The sequence below is a fragment of the Crinia signifera genome, chromosome 7, assembly GCF_055691185.1.
Source record: "Crinia signifera chromosome 7, ASM5569118v1, whole genome shotgun sequence".
Taxonomy (NCBI): domain Eukaryota; kingdom Metazoa; phylum Chordata; class Amphibia; order Anura; family Myobatrachidae; genus Crinia; species Crinia signifera.
Window position 1 is genome coordinate 64,449,696 of NC_139223.1, and position 24,024 is coordinate 64,473,719.

At 45.8% G+C, this 24,024-nt stretch overlaps 1 protein-coding gene across 1 annotated transcript in view; it reads right to left on the bottom strand.

The window, feature by feature from the left end:
• DNAH3 (dynein axonemal heavy chain 3) overlaps positions 1 to 24,024 on the bottom strand; it is a 399,027-nt gene that overhangs the window by 124,640 nt on the left and 250,363 nt on the right. Inside the window, exons 31-35 of the mRNA XM_083153252.1 lie at positions 22,991 to 23,167; positions 21,586 to 21,677; positions 8,601 to 8,820; positions 2,878 to 3,012; positions 1,099 to 1,210 (exon numbers count right to left, since the gene is read on the bottom strand). Coding sequence (XP_083009378.1) covers positions 1,099 to 1,210; positions 2,878 to 3,012; positions 8,601 to 8,820; positions 21,586 to 21,677; positions 22,991 to 23,167 — 736 coding nt within the window. The remainder of the gene's footprint in view (positions 1 to 1,098; positions 1,211 to 2,877; positions 3,013 to 8,600; positions 8,821 to 21,585; positions 21,678 to 22,990; positions 23,168 to 24,024) is intronic.

A 24,024-nucleotide genomic window follows, 5' to 3' on the forward strand; every position in this document is an offset into this window, starting at 1 on the left:
GGTCATTAAACTGAAACACTGCTCATTTTGAAACTAATATGGTTTTATAGAGCTTACAAACACAGAGTCTAATACATATGTACTATATACTTGTGAGAAGAATATTTTTTATTCTAAAGGAACAATGTTGCAGTTCTCAGCAAATAATAAAATGTACGACAGTGTAGGGATGGCCATCGTTGCCATTACCATCAATGGCAATAGTGCAACTGGTCATCGATAGTGGCATACTATGCAATAGATGACCATCAATGTTTTTAGCTTTCAATGTCATCAATTTGGGGGCAGGGCTTAACAGGTGTCGGGGGCAGAGCTATGCTCCTTGTCCTGGACCCTTGGTAAAAAGGTAAATAAAAAGCTACTTGTTCACATCGATGGAGGGAAACCATCTGCTTCACCCCTATCAATGGAAAAACTATTCTACATCAGCCATAAGCCATCAATGATTTCAAATCATTGATGGTTGATGGCTATCCCTACGACAGTGTCACATGTGAGAGTAGCAGGGGAGGTATGAGAAAGACAACAAATGAAAGTCATTTGAAGTTGGGCAATTTGTTATTACCATCAACACATTCCACTGGGATGCGGTCAGGATCATGGCTGCCATTAGGGGGCTGCTGTGGGTACAGCTGTCATGGGCAGGGCAGCTCATTTTGCCCAACGCAAAACCCCCCATCTGCCTCCACTGTGCTGCGCTCAGTGTGCTGAACGAAGCAGGTCCCGGAGGTTTCCTCAACTCAAATGCTGCACCGGCTTTTGAGCCAATCAGAGTTCATGTGCCGTTAGCCAAACAGAGCGGCTGCCGGTAATGCATTTTAATTGACCGTCGGCATCCTGAGTTGAAGGAGCCTGCGCTCTGGGATCTGCTTCGTTCAGCATACTGAGTGCAGCACAGCGGAAGAGGGGAGCTGGGGGGGCGGTAAATGAAGGCAGACCTGGTCAGGATGCCGGCAGTCAGTATACTTACCTGACCCGTGTTGGGATTCCCTCCTTCGAGATGTTGGGTTCGGCAATCTGACTGCCAGTATCCTGACCGATGGTCATCCGTATGTATTTCATTCCGGGCACTATAAGGCACATACATGTTTGCCTTACCTGTGTGTAAATCAGCAAGAGCCCCGGCCAGGACTTTATAAGCACAAGTTTTTCCTCCCATAGGGTCTCCAACAATCATGAAGCCATGGCGCACCAGCATCATTTCGTAAATCTACAGAAGAATTTACAGATGTAAAAACATCAGGCAGGAAAACATTTCAGCACATCAGAGATCTTTAATTTAATTTCCCTTGGACACATTCAGCAGCTTCCCAGTGAGAATGTAGAATATACATCCTCGTTAGGACTAATGTACGCATCATAGAAAGTGCTCAATAAGCGGCCGCCGAGCTACAGTACAAGCAGATGACAGAAGATAGGAATTCAGTCCTAGCTAAATGTGTGCTGTCTCAGTTATACCATCAGTTAGAAGGAAAGTGGAGACGGTAATCCTGTCAATTAGGTTGGTAAAAAAAAACGATATGTCCCATTTATCTATAGCCTAGAATAATATCAAGAGGAACATGGTAGCTAAGAAAGAAACCAGTGTAACACATTGTAAGTAATAGAAATGTAGCTTGTAATGTTAAAGTAAGAATAATGCTACAAGGCAGAGCTGTTAGCTGATAAATCATATAAAGGAGAAAGCACTTTATGGTTCACTTTCCTGGTATGGTCCATAATGTCCTGAGCCGCTGCAGACTCATCCTGGAAAAGATTCTGTTCCTCAGCTTTCATGATCGCTGTCTACAAATGTACTACTACAGTACTCACACATCCCGCCCCACTGCCTGGCAAAATGTGGCTACAAGCTCCCAGCAACCGCCGCTGCTTGGACGGTGAACCTTCCAGGGATCTGCCAGGGGGCTCTGGGCAAACTATTCCGACTTGTCCTTAGGACAAATCGGCCCAGTGTATAGGGGCCTTAAGACACCAGACAGTGTCTTAGATTTGCATGCACCGTAGAAATCATTCGATGATCGGCGACCATCGAATAATTTACTCCCAGCACACAAGCTGCAAATGGATGTTTATGCTAAACATCCACTCACATGTGTGTGGGGAAACTCCACATGCGAGGGGGGGGACGGCGTTCATGTGGGTGGCAGTTAAACCACTTTTCGCAAATTTCGCAGCTTTGCGTGTGAACCAGAATTATCTCCACAATCTGTAGACAATGCCATGTTTAAAGAGCTGAGCAGTGTTTTGCAACTATGCATGTGCAAAAATGTGGAATTGTCCAACAGCACATGAGTCTTGTTGCGTACAAAGGTCCTGTTGCCATCTAGACAGCTATGAGTAAATTTACTAAGATGGGAGTTCTATTGAAGATGGGATGTTGCCCATAGCAACCAGATTTTACTTCTCATTTATTTAGAACATTATATATAGAATCTGATTGGTTGCTATAGGCAACATCCCATCTTCAATAGAACCCCCATCTTAGTCGATTTACCCTACAGTATCAGAAATGTTGTGGAAAAGCAATGTTTTTTGTTGGCGGTAACTGGGAGGTGGCTACTAATGTACAACATACAGTATGGTTCATTTAGTGGGCGTGTCAGTGACAGTCCACGGTCTCACACAGAAACTGCACCAGCTGCAGGTCAGGTGCAGGTTTTGATGGTGCGACTGATAGTGGCGTATAAGAACGCATCAATCGGTATTACAGTGTGCACAGATGCTAAAAGTGGGCGTCTCAGACCTTGCACAATCGGCTGCATGGAATGTGCACAAGGGACAGAGTTTGTAGTGGAAGTTGCGTAAACACGCAGATGGTCGACCACAAATAGACGCTGCAGCATACCGCTCAGAATCAGGCCCATGTCGTGTATATACCTGGATTATTTTCTCTATGAACCATGGAACAGGCTGCAGCTTCATTTTGGCAATATTCTCTTTCAGGGCCTGGACAAACAGGTCATAATCAGGTTTCGGCAGAACCACTCCAGGGAAAAGATCAGAAATGATGCCCTGGGAAGAAATAGAGAACATTACATACATTACAAACAATGTACACTCATGCCCAGAGGCAGAACTCTGGGAGGCAATGGAGTCATCTGCTGCCGGGCTCCTTCTATCAAGGGGGCACCTCTCCGCCACTGCCAGTTTAAAACCATTAATTGAAAGCCATCAAAATCACTTCTGTGGCTAAGTTCTGAAATATATGTGTGTTCTCTCTCTCTCTCTTTCTCTGTATATATATATATATATATATATATATATATATATATACAGTATATAATATATTTGATAACAGACTATATATATTTTGAATAATGGTGTGTGTGTGTGTGTGGGGGGGGGGGGGCATTCATCTTGCCTCCGGGCACCTAAGACAAACTTATGCCACTGCTCATGCCATATGGACTTTTGGATTTTTCAATGAATTTTGCATCTTATTTACATCATAGATAATTTGCTAATAGCGTCATGGTAATTGTAGTACTTGTGTTACAAATAAATTGGTAAAAAGTCATAGATTAAAACACAGTAACAAACTGGTCTTTAGCCTTTATACCCACATTAATGACTAAGGGGGTTATTCAATCACCATTGAATGATTTTTCCACTGCGTGTGCACGTGACTCTGACCCTTCCACAACTCTGCGACAGAGACAGGCGGATCCCACACTCCCCCATGAAATTGCCTGCGCACGCCTGAGTTTTTTTTTGACACTCCCAAAAAACGGCCGATTACCAACCCCAAACGCCGGCTTCCTGTCAGTCAAGTTGTGAGGGGATTGCGAAAAAAGTAATCACTGATTTTTGTTGCTACAATCTGTACGCATGTGCACCTATTGATTAGATAATCAATAGGTTTGCAAATTCACACAACGAATCAGCTCTGAATAACCCCATAAGTAGCATACAGCAGCTACATGAAATGCCAGCGCCAGTAATTAGGGTACCCGTGCATTGTAATTTCGTGCTATTGTAATGCGAATAAGAAGCATATTTTTTTTTAAAGCCTGATGGGATACTTGGGTGGCTAAGTCACAAAGTCCATGGCATGCTAAAAGGGGCTATTTAGCACAATTTGGGGAAAGGTAATATATATATGGACTTATCTGTAATATACAGTATAAAGATCACATTTTTGTGAACTAGTTACCAGAGGCAGGTGCTACACAACTGGACAGCGAATGATGTCACTGGGGAATAACCACAATTAGGTAGGACCAAAGCTACTGTATGACACAAAGCTGGCAAAGAGATGGCCACACATTCTGTAATGAGCCTATTTATCAATATTTGTAGTATATAAATGTGGTTCCGGTTGATCTACAGTGTCTAGATAGACAATGGGTAGTATTCAATGATATCTTTCACTATGTGCAGTAAATCCTGTTTACAATTCGCTGCACATTCGCCGGCCTCTCGGGTACCGCCAGCCCTCCCTCTCCCCCTATTCAATGCATCAGGGGCTCGCTGCTCCTGACAGTGAATTTTAAACCCCCCCCCCCCCCCCCGGCGAATTTCGAAGGGAGCCGGGGGGATGACGGGAGGCAGGGAGATGGATGCCTCCCTGCCTGCGCCACACACAGCAGCAGGGGGGAGAAGGAGGGCTGGTGGGGACACAGGCAGCAGAAGCTGCCTCCCCGTGGAGACAGGACAGGCGGGGAGGTGGAAGGAGCGCTGCGCTGGTCCCGCTCGTGCATATGTAATGAGTTGGACCCAGTGCAGTGAATATTAATGAGCGGCTCCCCGCCCCCTGCTGACGTCATGTAAAAAAAATATATATATATTCATGTGCTGCAAGACCCTTCACATAATAAAATGAATGATTTTTTGACACACAAAAAAAACCCCTTTATTTTAAAAGAACACATTACAGTTCACCAAAAAAAGATGGCGAATGCAAAACGGTGAAACACAGCGAAAATCACAGTGAAAGCAGTTCTCCATCCTAGCATTGAATACACTCTCGGAGAATTAGAGTCAAAAGCCCCATTGAAATACACCAGGGAATTGCAGCGAGCATGTAACGGAGAGCTGGCCGGCAGTCACTGGTCACTTTCGGCGAACAGTGAACATTGAATAGGGTGAATCACATTTCCAGTGGAAAAGATTCACCGCAGGGAGTGAGCCCGATTCACTGAAAAAAAGAGGTGAATCCAGAGCATTGAATACTGCCCAATCTATAGGTCTACCCCAAAAGGTCAACAAGCAAGAGGTCGACCGTGTCAAAAGTTCAACAAGGTTAAAAGGTCAACATGCAATAGGTTGACATGGTAAAAATGTCATCACAGTCAAAATGTCGACATGAAACGGAGACACACGAGAAGATCAACATGAAATGTTAATGATTTTTATTATTACTTCATTATCCATGTTAGCATAGCAGGAATTAAAGCAGTAGGGTATGCGCATTACACTAATTGGGGGACGATGTCGACATGTTGACATTGTGAAATAAAATATTTCTACCTTTTCATGTCGACTTTTTAATCCTGTTGACCTATTGCATGTTGACATTTTGGGGTAGACCTATTGACTGTCTATCTAATGATCCATTGAGGCGATGAACTACTATTTCTGAACTAAAAATGGCTTTAGCCTATAGTAGCCTAGGGGGCTACTGTAATGAGATGTCAGCTTGAGCATACGTCCATGCTCCCTCATTGACACACGGCCAGCTGACAGTTAAAGTAGGAACCATATTGATAGCGTCAAACTATCACTCTGTTTCCAGCTCTTCAATGCAGCGGACTTATATTGAAGAGCATCTCGCAGAAAGAGCAAAATGTCAAATTCCTGTAACATTTTCACAATATGAATTTACATGCAACATAATTATCTACAAAAAGGTCCCTACAGTAAGTGTGCTCATATTCAGCACATGGGACTGGCCTCTGGCATATGTACTAAGCACACCTAAGCAATCAAAATATTACCATACATTACATAGATATGTGTTGTAGCTAATACAATACTGGTAAACGGTTCAGTCTGGCCCTAGAAGGTCTCATTACATAGCGCTAGAAGAAATGTCTCCACATATTTTAATCACAAAGAAATTCCCTACACTTTTTGACATTTGCGTTCTTGCAGATCACTAACTCTCATTAAGACTGTCATTAATGCCAGTCACAGAGATAATGGATAGATACGGGGATTATGGATATTCTTTACGTGTTCTGAAAGTGTAATGAAACATTAGTATTGCATGCAAAGATTGATTGGCCTGTCAGTTAATATTATTACATTACAATTGTTAGTATAAAGAAAATCTATCATTATAAATCAGCTGTTACAGTGCATTGTAATAAATGACAAAGACAAACTCACACGCGCACGCACACACACACACACACACATACACCAGTTTTTATGAAAATGGATTTACAGGGACGTGCAGTCAGGGGAGGCAGGGGAGGCAGTGCCTCCTCTGTCATTAATGAGAAAAATAATCAAAAAATACAAAGCAGACTTATGTGTATTTATTATGTGTCATAAGTGTATTTTTTTTATTATTATTAACATTTTCACCCCCCTATTTTTTGACTGACTTAGGAGGCACCAAGAGCGGTGCCTCCCGCCGACAATGTTAATGGTCCTGAAACAGGGGGCGGGCAGCGGGCGGGTCTGATCACCGGGATGTAAAAGCCCATTTAAAAAAGCTGTAGAAACGGCACCTGTAGAGGTGCCTCAGTGACAGGGACGTGCTTTCTGCCTATATGAAAGTACGCCCCTGTCGCTGAGGCAGATGTGATTGGGCAATTACATCTACCTCAGTGACAAGGGCGTGCTTTCATATAGACAGAAAGCACGTCCCTGGCTGTCACTGAGGCACCTCTACAGGTGCCGTTTCTACAGGCGGTGGTCCGCTATTTGCGCCTGTCGGCCGGGCACCAGTTTGAGCTGCCTTCTTGCTCCTTACTGTAATTGCTCGCTGGTGCCGATGTCCATGACGCTGCCGGTGCCCTCCTCCCCGCTCAGCACCAGAGGAGCTCCAGCCGCAGCAAGGTTTGGTATGCTGCTGGGACAATCCAGCGGGGAGCAGCTGGGACGGGGAGGGGAAGCAGCTGTCAGTCGTGCGGGAGATGGTAGGAGCACAGGACCAAGTCCCTCCCGCCGGAAGAGTTACTTATAATGACCCCATTCTAGCGTCATAGCCGCTGCAGTGACCAGCACACCACAGAGGAGCTGCGCAGCAAACCTCCGGTGAGTGAGGGGATATTACCTACATTATGTTATGGTATTATTATAATATTTCATATTCAGATAACTACACTGACACTTTTATTATGATGTCTTATGAAATGTGTCTCCCCTTCAAACTGCGATTGACAGTACAATTACACACAGGGACAGTCTTCTACGGAGAGTTTGCCTAAAAGCCTTTGATAAATCTTTTGTCCTGTAATTGGTCAACAAGATCAGCTGGTTGCTTGTTAGCAGCCAATTGGGTATAGAGCTATGCCCCTGATCTGACTAAGGGGCTTAACATATTGTAACTGGGCCTAGATTTATTACATTTTGCAGAGGGATAACATAATGTGGGCATTAGTTGTTAGGATATACTGGCAGACATAGGAACGCTACCCAGGTGCTGTATGGGCAGCAGGGAACCTCCAGATCAGCCAGGAGAAATACTCAGAGTACATAACATAAGCACAATACTACGAAAATACTACAAACATGCACGCTTTTAGACGTACATTCCTCGTATGGCCGCCCACAGGCCAGAGCAAAGAGCACAGCAGCCGGACTGACAGATGGCCAGTCCGGCCCTGGGTATGATATTTGGGCCTTCTCTATAGCAGAGTTATCTGAATCCATGATACAAAGCCCCATAAATGCACAAAGTTTATCCCTGTGCATTGATTTAACCCTTCGAGTGCCAACGTTGCTGTGAGAGATCCTCAGTGTACAGTCTGGTTTCGTGGTCTGTTTTGGGACACTGCTAGAGATCATTAAGCAGTACATGACATTACAGTACCCTCATTTAGGGCCACCATGAGGCGGGTGCTATGGGGACAGCTGTCCCAGGCCCGGCCACTCTGACAGAGGTACCCTCTGTACCTGCAGCCCTCAGGACTTCGAGCACCCCCCTTTCACTACACAGCGGTGCCCGCGACCCCCATGGTGGTTCATATTGCCGCACCATGTCAGCCCCCTGGTCGGAGCCTCCATGGACAGCAGGCCAGCCGGGAGGCGGAGCCGTCAGCGCGCATGAATGATGTCATGCCACGTGTGCCATATCAGGAGCCGGCGTTGCCATATTTCAGTCAGGAGCAGCAGGGCACAACGTGTGGCCAGCCCCCTCCCACCCTTGCTAAAGGTACGGTAACTCAAGTTATTAAATAGACATCAGGGACTGGGAGAGGGCTCAGGGCATCTCTCGGCTGCTGCCTGTGTGCAGCCCGCAGGCTCGAGCAGCAAGGCTGGTAAAATATCAAGTGAGCCCCTAAAGCAAAAAAAACAACATTACTTACAGTATTTAACACTCACAATTTTCTAGTCACTTAATATTTGTTACAGGCTTGCTGCTTGAGCCTGGCTATTTTGGCGGTCCTGGGCCCCACAATTTCTGATGGCAGCCCTGCTCTCATTACCTGAAAGAGAGGCACATCTTGAGCCAAGAACTTAGCCAGGTTGACATCCAGTAGTGCCCGCAGTAGGAGCACGCTCTCATCCTCTTCTGGATATTTCAGCTTGAGGTTTCCAGCTGCAGTCAGGACAGATTTCACTGCACGCATACCATAGTCATAATGGTGCTGAGATGAGAGTTGTTCTGAACATAGTCTGTAGGTGGCAACAATCTTCTGTGCCAGGCTATAAAAACAGAAAGAGATGAGGTAAAATGTTAGAGTTTGATATTTCAGCAGTTACTTTTTTATCATAAAATTGTCACATTTCCCACCCGGACTCCCATAAACATAGGAATTAAGGGATGACCATGTGTGGATATACCTGTAGGAAATCAGAAGGAATGTATCAGACAATAAAGAGGCCTGGATTTTCTTCATTTAGTTAACAAATATGGAAGCTCTATACATAATTTTGCTGAGGAGAGTAGAGGAGAGGTGCATGGAAGCTACAATCCTATCATCTGCAGTGGGCCATTATACTGGTATACATAGCTGCTCAGTCACACTTGCTTTCTCTTGCAGAATGTCACCCACACTCCCAGGAGTACACACCAGCCTTCTGGCTTACACATGTGGCACCCCGCTCCACCCCTTTTATTCCTGTGCCCCCAGGGAGTTAACATTGCAGCCAATGCTGCCAGAACAGGTCCTTTCCCCTGTCAGCAGGGCTGTGAGGGGTTAACAGACTCAGCTAGTGTCCCAGCTCCCCTGCACTTGTGACAGGAAGCTGGAAGGTCAGAGGTGATCCCAGCAGCAGTGTGTGAGAGAGGACATGTGGAGAGAGGGAAAAAGCTTTGTGAAGAAGAGCTGTAACAACCCCAGTGTCAGAGAGAAAAGGAGAGTGCTGCCCAAAGACGGGGAACAAGTGCACTGAGGCATGTGAAAGGAAGTTGAAGGAGGTTGCTGTCCCAAGTGTGAGGAGAAGGAAGAGAGAGAGCACACTGCAGCACCCAGAAGAGGGGCCAGACAGCATGCAGCATACCTCCCAACTGTCACGATTACAGCGGGACAGTCCAGATTTTCGGGTCCTGTCCCGCTGTTCCACCCGCGGCAGGCATTGTCCCGCTGCGGGGGGTGGCAGTTGGGAGACCCCCCAATCTAGTAGAATAGACGCTGTGCGTATGCGCACAGCGTCTATTCTCGTATGAAAATGAGGCCATGGCTAATTAGCATAAGCCACGCCCTCATTTGCATACACCCGCACCCTTTTCGGACGGTGTCCCTATTTCATCAGCACAGAAGTTGGGAGGTATGCATGCAGCAGTATAGCCAGAGTGAGATTCATGTGGCAGAAGCCAGCAACACCCAAGGTACTGATTCAGTCCCCCTGAGACAGCAACTGCAGGAAATAGAGACACCTTATAGACTCCCACTACAAAGCATACCTCCCAACTTCTGTCCGTATGAAATAGGGGGTGGGGCGTATGCAAATGAGGGCGCGGCTTATGCTAATTAGCCGCAACCTCATTTTCATACGAGAATAGACGCTGTGCGCATGCGCACAGCGTCTATTCTACTAGATTGGGGGTCTCCCAACTGTCACCCCCCCGCAGCGGGACAATGCCTGCCGCGGGTGGGACAGCGGGACAGGACCCGAAAATCGGGACTGTCCCTCTAAAATCGTGACAGTTGGGAGGTATGCAAAGGCTAGTACCCTAATGAGCCCTACAGACAGGACAAGGTCTGCCTAACCTCAGTAAAAGGATATAGAAGCAGGGCAGAGAAGTGCCTGCTAGATTCACCCTGTCCAGGACAGCTCTATATTGAAGCTATCCCAGTTACAAACAGGAGGTTATCCCTGAGCCGGGAATCTGCCTGCCCCTCAGTGAGGATTGTTTTTGTCATTCACCCTTCCCTGTGAATCATAAATAAGTGTGCACACTATCATAGGGACGTACCCTTAATGTGTTTGAGGACTTGTCAACGAGGGACCATTGTTCAGAGACAATGACTGGTTAACCGTGACCACGTATATTGAGTTACCATTAATGTGCATAAATGTTGTAGAAGCGTTTAGCTACAGAGCCAGAGAGTTTTATAGTGTTTTCATAGCGTCAGTTGTAACTGGTAAAGTTGATACAGGATAGACTATTGAAGCATACCTCCCAACTTTTGAAGTTGGGAGGTCGCGCGCGCTCCCGAGAAGGGGGCGTGGCCTCGAGAAAAGGGGGCGTGGCCTCATGGGGTGACACGAAATCCGGCCACGCCCCGTTTTCGCCGCTCGTTGTAATAATGGGGCAGATGTATGAAGGGTTGTTATGGGGGAGAAGGGGTATCAGCGCACGTTATGTGCACTGATACCGCTTCTCCCCCATGTATGAAGGAGGTGAGATGCGGTAAAGGACAGGGGCGCTATGCGCCCCTGTCCATATCGGCGCTGCTATCAAAATGATAGCAGGCCGAATGTATGAACGGTCAGCATCGCTGACCGTTCCGCACGAAGCCTGCTTTGGCTTCGCCAGCATCAGGCTGGCGAAGCCCTATCTAAACAGCAGGGACAGCACTGTCCCTGCTGTTAGGTCTGGGCTGCGCTGGGGATCTCGCGTGAACAGCGAGATCCCGCGCATGCCCAGTGCGGCCAGCCGGGGGACAGGAGATAGCGCATCAGTATTAACTGATGCGCTATCTCCAGAAAGGGACATCGCCGAAGGGGGGAGTTAACGCTCCCCCGCTTCGGCAGACAAGATGTTAATACATCTTGTCGATGTCCCTTCCTGCTTCGCCTCGCTATTGAGGCGAAGCAGGAAGTATCATAGCGGCGCGATAAGCGCTGCTATGATACATCTGCCCAATCGTGGTTTATATCTCCCAACTATCTCGGGAAGCCGGGACTGCGGTAAGCAGTACCGGGACGACGGGACATCGGCCGTAAATCGTGAATGTCCCGCCGAATCCGGGACGGTTGGGAGGTATGATTGAAGTGATAATTGTGTTATCTTATGCTTTACTGTGACTACCTGTTTATTGAGTATTATGCCACTTGCAGCCTATTGAAATATTGCAGCAGCCAGTCCGTGTGTTAGCAAATAAATTACTGTCACTGCTAACAGTAGTAGTATTCCTTTGTGGGTTCTCCATGGGTTGTGCCACCCCCTGCCTCAGGTTCTCGAAGAAGAAGCCGTGAAGATTCCTGAAGCCATCAACTCCAGAGTCAGGTACGCCAATGCACCGCACCGTCACATGGGCATTGTCACACACACACCTCCCAAGAGAAATGGGCATGCTGGGGTCCTGATGTCTGGCGGTGACCATTGCTACACCCTGCTGTTAACCATGGCATTGTCCAGTAGGGGGCAGGGTGATTCACAATGTAACTGGTCCTCCCTACTCCAGGACAGGGTCTCCCAGATAACAAAAGTCAGCCATTCTATATGAAATGTTCTGTCTAAAGAAGCTGTGTCTAATAGATGTTGCATGGAGCGCAGACAGTTTCTGCTCAGGTGTGTTTACTACAAATGAGCAGAGGCCATTAATTACCTGCAGTCTCATGAATACACATAAGAAGCAGGATTCTATACATTCTGCGGCCACCACTATTGTGTTAGATAATACGTGGAGCTGCACTTAGGATGCCAGATATTGGGAACATCTACCCCGGGTATTATTGTAGCACTTAGTAGTGTTTTTCTATTAACTGTGGCCTTATATGTGTCTTCCTGTAACTGGTGCCAGGAGCGGGGGAATGTTGGTTGAGTTTATGTACATGGTGGACGTATTGCTGTTGGTTATTAGGTGATATTTTTTAGGAACATCATATTTGAGCATCGGCTTAGAACTACCCATATAGGTCATATCCAAATTTGAGTATCTGTTACAGAGGTGTCCATACAGTATAATCGTGGCAAATGAGTTCAGTTTGCTGAGATTAACGTGCCCACAGATGTGCATGGGGAAATGCTGGACGGACACCTGAGAAGGCAGACGTGCCCCTTCCTGCTTGAGGCAGGTGGATGACCTCACATGGCACCAGCACCTTCCCAAAATTCGTAGTGAATATACGCAGCCTAGCGAGCAGGTCTTAATTACCCCCTAAATGTGTTGGAAGCGTACCAACACATTTAGGGGGTAATTAAGACCTGCTCGCTAGGCTGTACCAACAGTACCAACACCTGGAATTGTATTTAGCTGCTTCTTATATAAGACAAAGAGGATACTCCATTGTATTGTAGTCTAGGGCCGGATTAAGCCTTTGGGGGCCCGGGGTCACTTTAGACACTTGTCATTACAGGCTGCAAACTGCATGGGAGACTATTGTCTGTCAAAGCACAGAACAATGGCAATAAAAACTTGGTCAATGGGTAACTGCAGGGGGTGATTAATATAAACTTAAATATATATTTAAATATATATATAGGGAGAGATCCCCTGCGATCAAAAGAATTGTAGCAGCACCTCTGAGAGATCCTCTGTTAGACAGGATCAGAAAGACAGATATGAGAGAAAAGTGGAGTTTCAGAGGGCACTGGGATGGTGAAATGACTTTAATTCAAATACATCATTTAATATATAAAATAAGTAGAAATGTCTACAAATGTCAACACATAAAAAACACCTTTCAAGATGTAACAATGTACATATAATGTTTTTTCAAGTACATAAAGAATTGTTATGGTATCTCTGGTGGATTGGTAAGTTCAGTCTAAAGCAAGAGGCTCAACGCGTTTCGTCATAAAAATGACTTCCTCAGGGGCAACAGTACAATCGATATAACTATGTGTATATCCAATTGTAATAACCAGACACGTATTTCCAATAAGATCCTGAAAATGGGACAAATATATCCTCAAAGTAGAAGGGTCCCAACTACATGGACACATTGGAAGAGTATGGGAGTGGGTGGGGATTTCATTGAATATGAAGTTAGTATGAAATAAACATATGGGCAGTATGACCCATAAATATGTAACACAGACCGCATATCGCAATTTTGTGTGAATACTCTTTTTCCAGCACTGCAGTGCTTACAGTACTGGGTTGCCGCTGTGAATTTTTAGGGGTCCAGGGGGTTATTCTGCGAACGGAGCAGAATAACCCCCTATGTGTGCTGATACCGCTTCTCCCCCATGTATGATGGGTCCAGCATGCGGTGAATAACATGGGTACTATTCGCCCCTGTCCATATCGGAGCTGCTATCTAAAAGATAGCAGGCTGATATGCAGGGCAAATAAATGGTCAGCAGGGCTTATCGTTCTGCATCCTGCAGCTATCAATTTCAAAAGCTGAAGGGTGGCAATGCCCTATCCCCACAGCAGGGAAAGCACTGTCCCTGATGCTGGCTCAGGGCTCTGCAGGAGATCTCTTGTGAGTAGTGGGATCTCACACGTGCCCAGTACAGTCAGTCAGGGGAAGGAGGGGGGCAAAGATAGAACATCAGGGTTAGCTGATGATCTGTGTTTAGGAGGGGGCATCTCCGGAGGGGGAGGCTTTGCTTTGCCAGACAAGATGTTGATATATCTTCTCGGTGTGCCCTCTTGCTTTGACTCAGTAATAAGGTGGAGCAGGAATTGTTATAGAGGCATGAAAAGCGCCGCTATAATACATCTCCCCCTTAGTCTGGTCCAGCCCCATCACCTGCCACCTGTTTCTCCTAACTGGGCATCTCTGGGAGGGTTATGGTATAAATTTTCAACAGTGTCTAGGTCAACAGTCATTAGGTCAACACAAAAGGTCAGCATGCACAATGTTGGGGTTGACATGCTTTGGCACTTTACTGCTCCCAGAGTCCACTTGGATGGTACTGCTCCCAATCAGAGTCCACTTGGATGGTATTGCCCCCAATCAGAATTCACTTTGATGGTACTGCTCACAATCAGAGTCCACTTGGATGGTTCTGCTTCTAATCTGGACGGCTGTTTGCAGTGTGCGGCTGTGTTGTGTGCAGCTGTTAAGTGTGTAGTGTAAAGTGTGAGGAAATATTAATAAGAATATTGGAGATATCCCAGAGATCAACAGGAGAGGACAGGAGGACTCCCATCTAACTTATAATATCACCCAAACATACTGCTATCAACATACAACAGTGAGCTAAGGACTTCGCCACCTCCAACACATTCTGAATGAACAGCCCTCAACAAGCTCCCTGTTTGCAGGTCTCCAAGACCTATGCTCATAACCAGTACTTTCTGTTCACCCTAATATCACAAGTCATATTTTCTCTGTATCCATTTCTGTGTGCCAGATTCCACATCGGGATGACATTTAATGAGATGCAAAAATTTGATTTTTGCGATTTTATTCGCCAAAACGGACGAAATCACAATTTTTCCCGAATTCGCATATTTAATGAGATGCGAAAAACAAAGAAAAAAAAAACATCCAGATGTTTTCTCATTGTAAAATATAGAAATCGCAAATTTAATGGGGTGCGAATTTGGAAATCGCCCCCAAAAAATTTATAAAAATCGTTAAAAAAAAATAGACCAGGTTCTGACTGGCAAATTTGTCAGAAGCATGCACAGATCATTGCGAGGTAAAACAAAAAAGTGGAAAAAAAACGGCGTGGGGTCCCCCTCTTGAGTATAACCAGCCCCGTGCTCAAAGAGCCGGTCCTGGTTTCATAAAATCACGGTGCTGAACAAATAGCGGTCCCCAGGATTTTATAAAACCAGCACCAGGCTCAAGGGCCGGTCCTGGTTCCCAAAATACGGGGGACAAAATGAGTAGGGGTCCCCCCGTATTTCAAGAACCAGCACCGGGCCCAAGCAGCCAGCAGGGTAATGCCACAGCCGGGGGGAGAGTTTTTATACAAGTCCCCCTGGCCAAAGCATTCACCCCCTGACCGGTCAGCATGGGCAGGGGTCCTGGGGGAGTGGGACCCCCCCAAAGAAGAGGTTCCCCCCCTCCAGAACTTACCTGCGCAGCCAGGGGCTGTCCTCGATGCCCCTGGGCGGTGTTTTTTACACAAAATCGCACATTTCTGAAAATGTGCCGATTTTCAGGACTGAAAATCGCACATTTTCATGCCTAAAAATCGCACTATATCACACTTTATCACACTTTTTTGCGTTAAATATGCAAATTCACAGCAAAAGTGTGATTTTTTAAAAGTGCGATATAGGGCGATTTAGGACAAAATCGCACTTTGTAAAAAATGGTCATTTCACTAAATTTCGCCCCAGTTCTCTGTGCATTGTATATGTCTCTCTACACCTGCTTCTCTCACTACCTACCCTAACTCTGTACTTATTATATTTTCTCTATTTTAACGCTATCTTTCTGAACTACACTGTTGTACCAGAGCCATGGTTCCTCAATCCTGTGCATTCCCTATTCACTCTGCATGCTTTTTGCCCCCTAGCAGGGTGTGTTGTGGCATGGGCCACTGTGCAAAGCTGTTAGGGGTCAAGGGTGCAGGTGGAGGGGGGAGAGGAGGATAGGAGGAGGACTACTTTGTCCATTCTCTGCCTCATGTCCTGCCCATCCCTGCCATGCTCACTTCTTACCTCAGGTCTCCTTACCTGCACCTCATGTCACCTGTCTGTCTCCCCCTCCTTCTAGATTGTAAGCTCCTTAGAGCAGGGCCCTCCTCCCACCTGTTCTCACAGCACTCTTCTTGCCTTTCAATTACAGCTCTCTTACTCACCTACAATCTTTACCTGCATCTATTCTCATTCACTTCCCTATATCTCAGCTGTATTGTGTACCAAGATTTGTGCTGTTAATTGTTAATTGTGCTCTGTTTTTGTTTTTCTGTCACTGTTATGTCTAGTTCTGTATAGCCTGCACTGTTATAATGTGTTCTATATGTACGGTGCTGGGTACCACTTGTGACGCCTTATAAATAAAAATATAATAATCAGAGTTCCCTTCGATAGTACTGCTCCCAATCAGAGTCCATATGGATGGTACTGTTCCCTATCAGAGTCCACAGGGACAGGGGCGGATTTAGGGATGAGGGCGCCCCTAGGCACAACAATAATGTTTACTAAGTAGGACAGTTACAGGGGCAGTATCTGCATGTCCCATCCATTTACACTCTATTTAAGATGGAATATAGTACAGTACAGTGGATATTTTGCAGTTATTGGTACATTTTGGGCTGACAGTACTATCACAGGCATACAAGTGCCGCCCCCAAACATGTGCCGCCCCTAGGCACGTGCCTCACATGCCTAATGGGAAATTCGGCTCTGCACAGGGATGGTACTGCTTCCAATCAGACTCCACTTTGTTAGTACTGCTTCTAATCAGAGTCACCTTTTATGGTACTGCTCCCAATCAGAGTCCATATGGATGGTACTGCTCCCTGTCAGAGTCCACAGGGATGGTACTGCTTCCAATCAGACTCCACTTGGGTGGTACTGCTTCTAATCAGAGTCCCCTTTGATGGTACTGCTCCCTATCAGAGTCCACAAGGATGGTACTGCTTCCAATCAGATTCCACTTGGTTAGTACTGCTTCTAATCAGAGTCCCCTTTGATGGTACTGCTCCCTGTCAGAGTCCACAGGGATGGTACTGCTTCCAATCAGACTCCACTTGGGTGGTACTGCTTCTAATCAGAGTCCCCTTAGATGGTACTGCTCCCTATCAGAGTCCACAAGGATGGTTCAGTAAGAGAACATCAATAAAAAGAAAAAAATTCCCACGTTGACTTTTTTCGTGTGTCGCCCATTGCCATGCCACCATATGCTTGTATTAACCTTTTGCTTAAATTGAACTTGTGCATGTTGACCATACGATGTCAACCCATCGATCGGATACCTCATGAGAGGAATAAATGTAAGTTGGTAAGTATGATTCTGCATCCCAATACATATTCTGACCTTCAGAACAAGAATCCAACAGTGCTGGATTACTGCTCATTGGGAGGTATCACATTAGTAGTAAAAGTACATAAATAATACATTTCACAGCACGAATGAATGCAAGATTAACAGCTCGTATCTAATAATCATTCCCTACCCATGTCCATCTAAAGTTAGAAACATTATTGATATTATGGAAATGGTAAAGCAGAAGTGTAACGGATGCTGTGAAGCCGCCACCCCGCTGCTGACACACATCATTATCCCCAATCTCTGGCCACATCTGTATACCGTCATCATGGTATTACTTGTACAAAGTTTATCTGCACCAAAACACATTTAAGAATCTGACATAAACGGATTGTCTTCAAACATGACTATATTCCTAATATATTTCTACATTTCCAGAATGTCAGCAGAAAAATGACAATCCAGATAAGCACTGCTGGAAGAATGTGCTTAATTCGTGTTTCATTATATGTTGCAATCTCAAAATACAGATCATTTTGTTTCATATGGAAACTCCGAAGCTGGTGCAAGATTCATATGAAATCTGGGATTACAGCCAAATAGGTGAATATGTTCATTTCTCTCTCTTAATGGATTACTTCAATCATGGACCAGAACTCAAGTGAAGGCACATACTGTAGTATTTAACATAAATGGTGGCATTATAAACTATTAATAGTGTTACACATATCAGCAAGCCAGATAAAGTGTTTCATCCACCATCTGCATTATTTAATGATAAAATGTAAAGAATGGTCACACTGAACTTAATAAGATCCTCCTCCCCATCCAGTGTGTACTATATTATGCAACTGTCTGGTATAAGGATACAATTCGAAGCCAGTCTTCTAAGACAGTGGTTCCCAATATTTTTTCTTTCCTGTACCCCTTGATTAGGCTTTTCATTTATTCCTCTGAATTTGAAATATCCACAGTACATGTGAGTGGAGTGGAAGTGAGTGGTATGCGTGTGGTTATATTAAGGAGTAGTGGAGGAGCAGTGTGCTGTCAGGAATCGGATCACCCATGTGTCTGGCCGCTGGCTGTGTACTGCCTCTGGGGATCTCACTTACGCATGTAGGAATAATGTGTCTGCTTCCTCCACCCGTCAGCACGGGGCAGGTGATCTCTGATGTCTGAGGGCAGTGCTGGTAGCTCCCAGTGGATTTCTGGTCATGCAAAAGCTGATGCTGATGACGCTGCAGACGGAACCAGAAGTGACGCAACATGGTTCCTCTCCATGGCGATTGAATACTTCTTACGCCATTACCAATATTATTTTCAAGAACCCCCAACTGGTTTGCAGAGTACCTCCATGGGTACTAGTACCCCAGGTTGGGAACCACTGTTCTATCACATTGCAATCTAACCCTACACATTACATCTACCCTAATTAAGTGCAGTATGGGGCTCATGCGAGAACTAGAATACAGAAACTTAGATGGTTGGGAGTTGTAGTTCAGCTGCAGCTCATTAACTCAAGGCTGTCTAGAACTAGAGTAATCTTTGAACAGACCAGCACCATAGGATCAATACAATTGTACATACTGTACATGACCCTGGATCAATGCAAAGCCTATCCTACTTAGCCCAAGTGATGTTAACATAATGGAAATGGAAAAAGCACCTTGTTGTATTACAATCAGAGTAGGACTGGGGTATTAAAGGCCCACCAGGGTAAGGTAGTTTCAGGTAGAGGACCATGTTTATGGTGTGTGGTCAGCAAATTCAGGGGTTTGGCCAGGGCTGGATTAAGCCTTTGGGGTGGCCTGGATCACTATAGACAGGGGGGCCCCCTTGCACTTGTCATTACTGCCCACAAACTTCACAGGAGGGGACGCAAAAAACGAGCCCGAAGTGTGGCGAGCGCAGCGATCCCCGCGAGGGGACATGGAGTACTTGACGTGTATTCTGCGCCCCTCGCGCTTCGGGCTGATGTGGACAGTAGGTGTGTGCTAAATCGCATCGCAGATCGAATCGTATGCAAATCGTATGTAAAGCATAATCAAATATTGCATGCACTTTGCATACGATTTTCATACGATCCGCTGGGAAGTGCCGCCATGAAACTACACAAGTACCGTTTAGGAAAAGGTGAATGAGAAATAAAAGAGCCCTGGACTCTGCGGGGGCACATAGAAGACACATAGGCCCTTATTCTGATCGGTGCGGATATATCCGCGTGCGTTCGGGCCGCCGATGTTTTGTGTCTGCGCATGTGCAGAGGCGTCTCTGCGCATGTGCGAGCGGGGCGTACGGCCAAATCCCGCATGATATGTGAACACTCCGAACAGGGGGTGGAGAGGGGCGTGCAGGGCTATTTGGGCTCATTACCATATGCATACGCCCCGCGTTTCATGGGAGTTCCCATGAAAACGCTGGGCGTACGTATGGTAATGCGGCCGTGACACACGTGTAGGGGGCGGATATATGACATCGCCGGATGTCAGCTGCCCGCCCAGATCCCTGCTTTTGCACGGAAAAATGTCCATGTGGTCTGAGGTTGCGGGTGCTGGTGGAGCACTCGGTCCTGCATTCGATGGTCTGCGACCATCGAATGATGGGGGAGGTTCCCTTAGATGGAGGAGGCGTATTCCGTGAAAAATACACGTGCGGTCCGTTCGGACAGCTTCTTACCGCATACGGACGGAGTTGGCGATCCGTATGGAAGGCGGGGTTTCGCACGCACGGTCCTGGCCGCATAATCGGCTCCGGCCGCACTGATCAGAATAAGGGCCATAGATATTCAGATGTTATTAACAAACAGAGATTGTGTATTATTATCATTATTGTTTATTTATATGGCGCCACAAGGGTCCGCAGCACCTACTGGTATCCAGGTGGCTGACAGACAGAGTCTAGTTTGAAACCAGAAGGTCGGCACCACAAGGTCGACACTGACAAAAGGTTTTTCATTTTTTGAACTTCATACTTTAACATCCACGTGAACTCTGATTTTGAATGGTAAAGTGTGCCAAACGCAGTGATAGAAGAGCGAGACACCTGGCCTGAAGCAAGGCAAACTAAGTGAGCCATGCAAGGAACATGGTACACTAATTGGGGGCCATGTGCTCAGGTGTCGGCAGTGACACAAAAGATGCAAAAACCTTGACCTTTTCACATGTCAACCTTTTCCAAATCGAGCTTTGGCTTGTGCCGACCTTTTTCCAAAGTTGACCTTGAGCAAGTCGACCTTCTGCTGTCAACCTAGACCATGGGTCTTCAAACTGTGGCCCTCCAGATGTTGTGAAACTACAAATCCCAGCATGTCCTGCCACAGTTTTGCTATAAGGGAGTGTTAAAACTGTGGCAAGGCATGCTGGGATTTGTAGTTTCACAACTTCTGGAGGGCCACAGTTTGAAGACCCATGACCTAGACATTGTCTGTGAGATACACCACACCCCTGTATACCAGGAACAATGTACATTTGATAAAAATGTTGTCTCTCATTTAGATTGTTTTCAAATCCAGCAGCACCCTCACAGCCAGGATTCCTAATGATGAACACAGAGCTTTTAAGTTAATGTAGCGAGCCTCCGTATCTGCCCTTTGCACATGTATACTTATGCAATCGTATAATCAATATGGAAAATGGAGTTTGGTATCCTACTGTAGGTCAACCTTCATAATGTCAGCATGCATCCATGATGGTCTAACAGTGTCTTATATGGTTTCAATGTCAGGCCATGTGATGAGCAGCGTTACAGGGATTATTCTCCCCTATTCATAATCCTAACCATTCCACTTAATCATTCGCCTAATGACTAACCTTAACTTACCCCTAATGCCTTACCCTTCTCTCCCCCTACTGCCTAACCCTACCTTCCCCCTGATGCCCAACCTCCCCCAAAGTGCCTAACCTTAACTTACCCCTAATGCCTAACCCTTCTGCCCCCTAGTGCCTAACCCTACCTTCCCCCAGGTGCCCAACCTCCCCCAAAGTGCCTAACCTTGACTTACCCCTAATGTCTGACATGACATTCTCCCCTAGTGCCTAACCCTACCAGCCCTCTAGTGCCTTTCCACAACCCCCAAAGTGCCTAACCATAACCTTCCCTAGTGCCTAAGCCACCCCTCTCACAGCCTAATCCTAAATGTGACATTGTGATGTCAACATTGTAAATGTCGGCATTATGACTACCGCCAAGGCAAACGTCCAATGGACTTAATATCACCTGAAAGTATACTCTTACCTTCTAGAGTCCAAGAATCCCATGGAATAAAGAGATATTTCACCAATCAGTGCATAGTCTGGAACCATCATGGCGACTGTTCTGAATAATGCCTAAGAAAACAAACATACAAGGTTTTGTCCAAGATAGAGGAGAACATGAGAACAAGGTTAGAAATATTATACTACAATTGAAGCATGATATTTCTACTCAGTCACCTTTATTTATAGACAGAGAAATGTTTGGGAAAAGCTTATGTGATTCTAAGCAGTTAAGTCAGATTATTTAGCACTAACTAGTCCTCAAACCAGCTGTGGCACAGCAGTGTTCTCTCCGGTAGTGCAGCATGCCTCACTGCCTCATAAGCTATAAGATAGACTTGATCAGCCATGGTGGATGCTCCACCATAAGCAGAAAGTCCATCCACTTCGGTTCTTCGAAGTGTACAGTACTGAAAGGCCAAGAAACAATTTGGATGTGACAGTGAGAACTATGGGCCTGAATCTTGTTGACTTGGTCCTTGGCGTGTTCGCATGTGCAGGGACGATGTGTTAACGTCTTCGATGAGGCGTTCGCATTGGGGGGAGGTGCGATGGAGGTGGTCAAGGTAATGGCATATGGTAACACCCAGAGTTTTCTGTGCGTTCCCACAAAAACAGTGGGTGCATCCAGCAAAACACTGGGTGTCCCCATCTAAATGCAGGCATGGCGAAGCCTGTACAGGGTGGGCAGTTGACATCACATGATGTCAGCACCCTTCCCATTCTACACCATGTTCTTCATAAATAAAAGTCAGCCTAGACCGACTTTTATTTATGAACGGCTAAAAGATAATCATTTGAGGGTCAGTGACCTTCGATTTATTGTTGTCCCGTACGCTTGCATTCGCATGGATGTGTCCACAAAACATCCATTTGCATTGTGGCTGGGATGTACATGCAACAGCGGGGGGAGGGCATTAGCTCATCTGGCAGGCAGCATTTAAGAGCTTGCTAAGTAGAGGATCTTTGCTGCTTAGCGATCTTTACTGAATTAGGCCCTATATCTCATACAGACAGAGAAGAAACTGCTAAAGACAACAGAGTTGGCTGCCACCAGGCTCCTGCCGTGACAGGGGCACCTCCCTTCTATTGTCGCCAAGCCCCTACCACTGCATTCTCCTGGTGGGCCCTTTATGCCCCAGTCCAACACTGCTTCTGGTGATGTTTATGCTAGGTGTACAAAACACCTGTTGGTTCTTTATGTCGGAGTTGGGTACGGAATCCCGATAGTCAGATTTCCAGCCCCCACAAGGATCTGCAAAAATCCCGGCAAATTTAGCTAAGTATTCTTCACATATTAACGCTGTTTCCAAACTGAAGTTTTATTAAGTGCTGGCAATGTACTTTTGGCAGCTATTTATGATACAGTAGCTGCCATACTGTACCTTTAGATTGTCTGGAAGTTCAGCACGACCAGCATAGCCAGGATTCATAGTGATGAACACAGAACAGGTTGGGTTGAGTGTCAGTTCAGTTCCCTCAAATAAAAATGTTTTCATGTTTCTCATGATTGCCTGCTGTATGCTGAGAATTTGCTGGGCTACTACTGACAGTACTTCCACCTAGATGCACAAAAATACTTCATATGACATCAGCTACAGTATATATTACACAATCTCATATTAAACACAAGCAGTAATTACAGCTTCCATGGGGACATCAATAATAAATATAATGCACTAACAAATAAATAAATAGGCTACATTTACACAGCACAATGATGAAGATAATTCAAATTATTTTTTGTAGCCATTACTAAAACAAAAAAAAAAACATCTCATTACTTAAAATTGAGATAAATCCTCTATGTGAAATGCATGTGACTCTACATGACTGGCAGTACCATTGGGAGGCTTTCCCTCCCTACAGGACTGCCAGTCTGGACTGCAATATGCAGATAGTTGACTTCTTGCAGGAAGCCATTCCCTGCTTTATCATAAGCCTTAGGTGGCTTTTATGGGCTGCAGAAAATGCAGCCCATAGAAGCTGGGGGTTTAAGCACACGCAGTACTGTCACCGCTACTGTGCTTGTGCCGGGTACTGGCACCTGTCAGTTGCACTGCACAGATTCTAGGACATGGCTGGCAGTAGGAACCTGGTGGTGAATGCAAGGTGGCAGGGACCAGCAGCAGGCCCTCTCCTCCCAGGTAGGATCCACTGCTGATACTGAGGTATTAATAAATACTGAGGTATTAATAAATAGTGTTGCTGTATTCATCACAGTATATAAGAAATTACTACGGAAAACTGATGGCACAATAATAATGCATTTATGATATTTGTTGAAATATGGAGTGCGCTCCAAACCAAAAAAAACCCACTGCGTTTCCAGGGGCGGGGCAGCAATGCGCACTAGATCAGCCACTGCCTGGTCCTGCCCCCGGCAACCCGGCTGTGTGCGGCATGATGTTAGCAAGGT